The sequence below is a fragment of the Diaphorina citri genome, unplaced genomic scaffold (genome assembly GCF_000475195.1).
Source record: "Diaphorina citri unplaced genomic scaffold, Diaci psyllid genome assembly version 1.1 scaffold6532, whole genome shotgun sequence".
Lineage (NCBI taxonomy): Eukaryota > Metazoa > Arthropoda > Insecta > Hemiptera > Psyllidae > Diaphorina > Diaphorina citri.
In genome coordinates, this window is record NW_007383908.1 from 3,495 (window position 1) to 7,037 (window position 3,543).

The following is a 3,543-nucleotide window of genomic DNA, read 5'->3' on the forward strand; positions in this document are numbered from 1 at the left end:
TGAAAACGGTTGTTAGATAAAATACATGAAATAATCCCTTCAAGAAATCAACACAGTTTATTCTTCTGTAATCATGACAATTACTAAAACAAAACCGGGTTGTTAGATAAAATACATGAAATAATCCCTTCAAGAAATCAACACAGTTTCTTCTTCTGTAATCATAACAATTACTAAAACAAAACATAGGTGGGTAAGTGATATAAAATTACAAACAATTTTGTTTCAAACCACATACATGATTACTCTTTCTTAGATATAAAATTACAAACAATTTTGTTTCAAACCACATACATGATTACTCTTTCTTGCATGACCCTGCAAACTCCATCACTCATTTGTAGTTCAGTTTTGTTGATCAGTAAACAATCTAATTATCTAGGTTCAATTAATCTGACCAAGCATGAACAAATCAGATGACCATACTCTTTCTTGCATAACCCTGCAAACTCCATCACTGATTTGTAGTTCAGTTTTGTTGATCAGTAAACAATCTAATTATCTAGGTTCAATTAATCTGACCAAGCATGAACAAATCAGATGACCATACTACTTACATCTATGATCTCACCCAAGGTCTTCTGACACCTACCACCAGGTTGTGAAATATTACACCATCCCCCTATATCCAAGCCCTATGTTACTATGCCTTTTGATTTATTGTCCCTAAGAAAACCCTGCCTATAATTGTCGAAATAGAAGTGTCGAAGATAGTACCAAATGACAACTATTGTGCCTTTGAGAACTGGCTCATGCCGATCTTAGACACTATGCTGAGAGAACAGAAAGAAACCGTAAGTACCCAGCACCTTGCCCAGGAATAGAATGCCATACGTACCTAGTTGTTTTTTTTCCAAGTCTGAAATAGATTGTCTTATCCATTATGCTAACCTCTAACATCCATAACTATAATACAACTCACTTGGTATAAAGGCCCATATGGAGCCCGATTGGGCCAAGCAAGCCCTTAATTTAATGAACAAATACCTATGTGTGTTCATTATTAAATATGTTTCCTTGAAAGTTTCCTTGAAGATTAAGTCCTAAGTTTCCTTGAAAAAGTCCATGGAGATGGACGAAACTTAAGTCGGATAAGATCAAAACCGGAACGTGTATCCATTGTATCATATAAAGGTAATAAGTTTTGTAGTTACCCATTTCATAACCTATGTGTGTGCCAAATTTCATAGAAACACACAAACAGCTACACTAAGGTCCAATATCATAGAATAGTTTTGGGATACATGCAGGAGAATGGCTTAGTGGCCAAGAGACAACAATACCACAACACAAACAAACAGATAAACTGAAGGTAAAATAGTCAGGTTGAAACTTAAAACTAGCTTTTCTTTTTCTAATGGCAGGCAGTATAAACAAGGTATATTTATTCTCTTCTATTACAGGGGACTGTATGGACTCCTTCTCGCATTATCTCAAGACTAGGCACGGAAATCAATCATGAAGATAGCATATGTTACTGGGCAGCTCACAATCATATTCCCATATTTAGTCCGGCCCTGACTGATGGTAGTCTGGGGGATATGATGTACTTCCACTCGTTTCGTAATCCGGGCCTGATTTGTGATATTTTACAGGGTAAGATTAAGGAGTTTCTCCTCCCATCGTAGCACGTATCTAGACCTTGTAAAGTTATAGTCGTGACTCCTTTCAAGAGCCTGTGGATCAAGGTTATCTAGTGTAGTTCCATCTCAAGCTCATCTCAGGGCAAGGGTGGAACTGCTTTTTTACGCACAGTCACACCATACCCTTGTATAGAGTAAATTTAATGCAACGGATGTTCTGAAGCCCTTTTTCTGATTCCGACTCAAAGTCGGTAAATCAGAAAAAGGCTTAAAGCATCCGTCTGGCATCCGTTACCCTAAGTCGTTCGAAGTAAAGATCGGACAATCAAATTGTCTGGCAAATTCCTGACTTTTTTATAACCACTTTAGGGTGCGGTATTATTAAGATTTCGACACAGGTGTGGTGTGTAATGGTGCGGTAGCTTAGCCAGTAGTGACTTTCCGGCAGGTGTGACGGAAACTGTTGTGATCTAAGTGGACTGTAGCGGCGCTGCCACAAGCTGATACAACACCTGTGTCTATCCACTACCCATTTATGAGTCCATGGATAAAAACCCCATTTATGGGACCAAATAAATGGCGCCCATATTATGGGCGCGTCGCCGCTGGGGTTAAATAAATGGGTGGGGTTCTCCCATAAATGGCGTCGCTGGTAGTGATGTGATGTCTATTTATATAACTATTTTTTTTTCGTGCCTACTAAGCGTCATTTTTGGCGAATACGACGTACGGATTCCAGGACCCAAGCTCCAGGTGGTAGCCTTTTTTTAACGTTGAGCAGAACTAAAACATAAGTACTTAATCTGGTTTCTTGTGAATGGAACTGTCCAGACCGAGCGCAACTAAAAGGGTCCTGAAACGAAGTGCCCAGATCGTGGTGATAGGTGATGGTACGTATAAGGTGCGGACATAACTAGTTGTCGACGCATAGACGTTGGCAGGAGACATTAGAGTTGTGGTCGTTAATTGTACATGTTAAGTGAAACCATATTACTTTGTTGACAATCCATGTAATTTGAGTACAACAGAGCGACACCCATCGTACGGGTAGTGCATCATACAGGGAGTAGTCTACCCGCTCTTCTCTTGTTATGAAGGGTAAATGCACGACCCAGTTGTTCTCTTTTTGGTTCTTTCATTGGCCAACTTTACAAACGTTAGCTTTTATACTCCACCGTTTAAATACTTTGTTACTATATCACAGTCAGGATCAATGGACCTCCTATTCACGCAGACCGAACATTCGGCGATCCAGCGCCCAAGCTAAGGGTGGGCCTCTCCTTTAAATAGGATGTGTCATCCAAGCAAGAGTTTCGCCCGACCCCACCAAGAGGATAGGACAGGGAGAAAAGAGAGAAGCCTAAGTCCCTGCTATCCCTGGATATCGTTAAGTCTAAGGGAAATAGTTAGGAGAACCTCCCTTTTTGACATCTAGAGTGACCCTGTACCCTTTGCCAGGAGTACATCAAGGAATGGTACTCCAAATCTAATGTCTACACTACAAATTATTGCGGAGGAGGGTTCATAATAGTAAGGTCACAACTTCGAAAGTTGACGGTAACATAAGTTAGCGGCGTCTAGACTTTAGTCTTCTCTTTTTTTAGTCGTTTGAATCATCACACCCTCCAAATCTATCCCCTTCAACCGTAGGCACCCGTCTCACCCATAGTGCGATCCGAACGTCAGGCCTCAGGGCCCTAGCTAAGGGCCGCCCCAGTTCAAAAAAAGGCGAGACACGAACCTTCAAGCCCTTAAGTGAGTCGGAGCACTCCTGTTATAACTCATCGATGAAATTAGCTCCTTCGCTGGTCATCGCGGTAAATGGTCACATTTAATTATGCTATGGCATCTACTTTTTAAATTATCATTTCCTCCGGTGAATATCCTCACAACACTATGGGCGTTTTCAACCACTTTTTCGAGAAACAAAATGGTGTTTCTTAGTACTAAACTATAACAT

The 3,543-nt window shown here is 40.5% G+C and overlaps 1 protein-coding gene across 1 annotated transcript; it reads left to right on the plus strand.

Moving 5' to 3' along the window:
- The first annotated feature begins 717 nt into the window (after nt 1-717).
- On the plus strand, nt 718-2,873 carry LOC103522000 (probable deoxyhypusine synthase). Its single transcript, XM_008487108.3, has 3 exons — nt 718-794; nt 1,404-1,596; nt 2,788-2,873. The coding sequence occupies exons 1-3, from the start codon at nt 753-755 to the stop codon at nt 2,871-2,873; spliced, it is 321 nt and encodes a 106-aa protein (XP_008485330.1). The 5' UTR covers nt 718-752.
- Nucleotides 2,874-3,543: the final 670 nt, after the last annotated feature.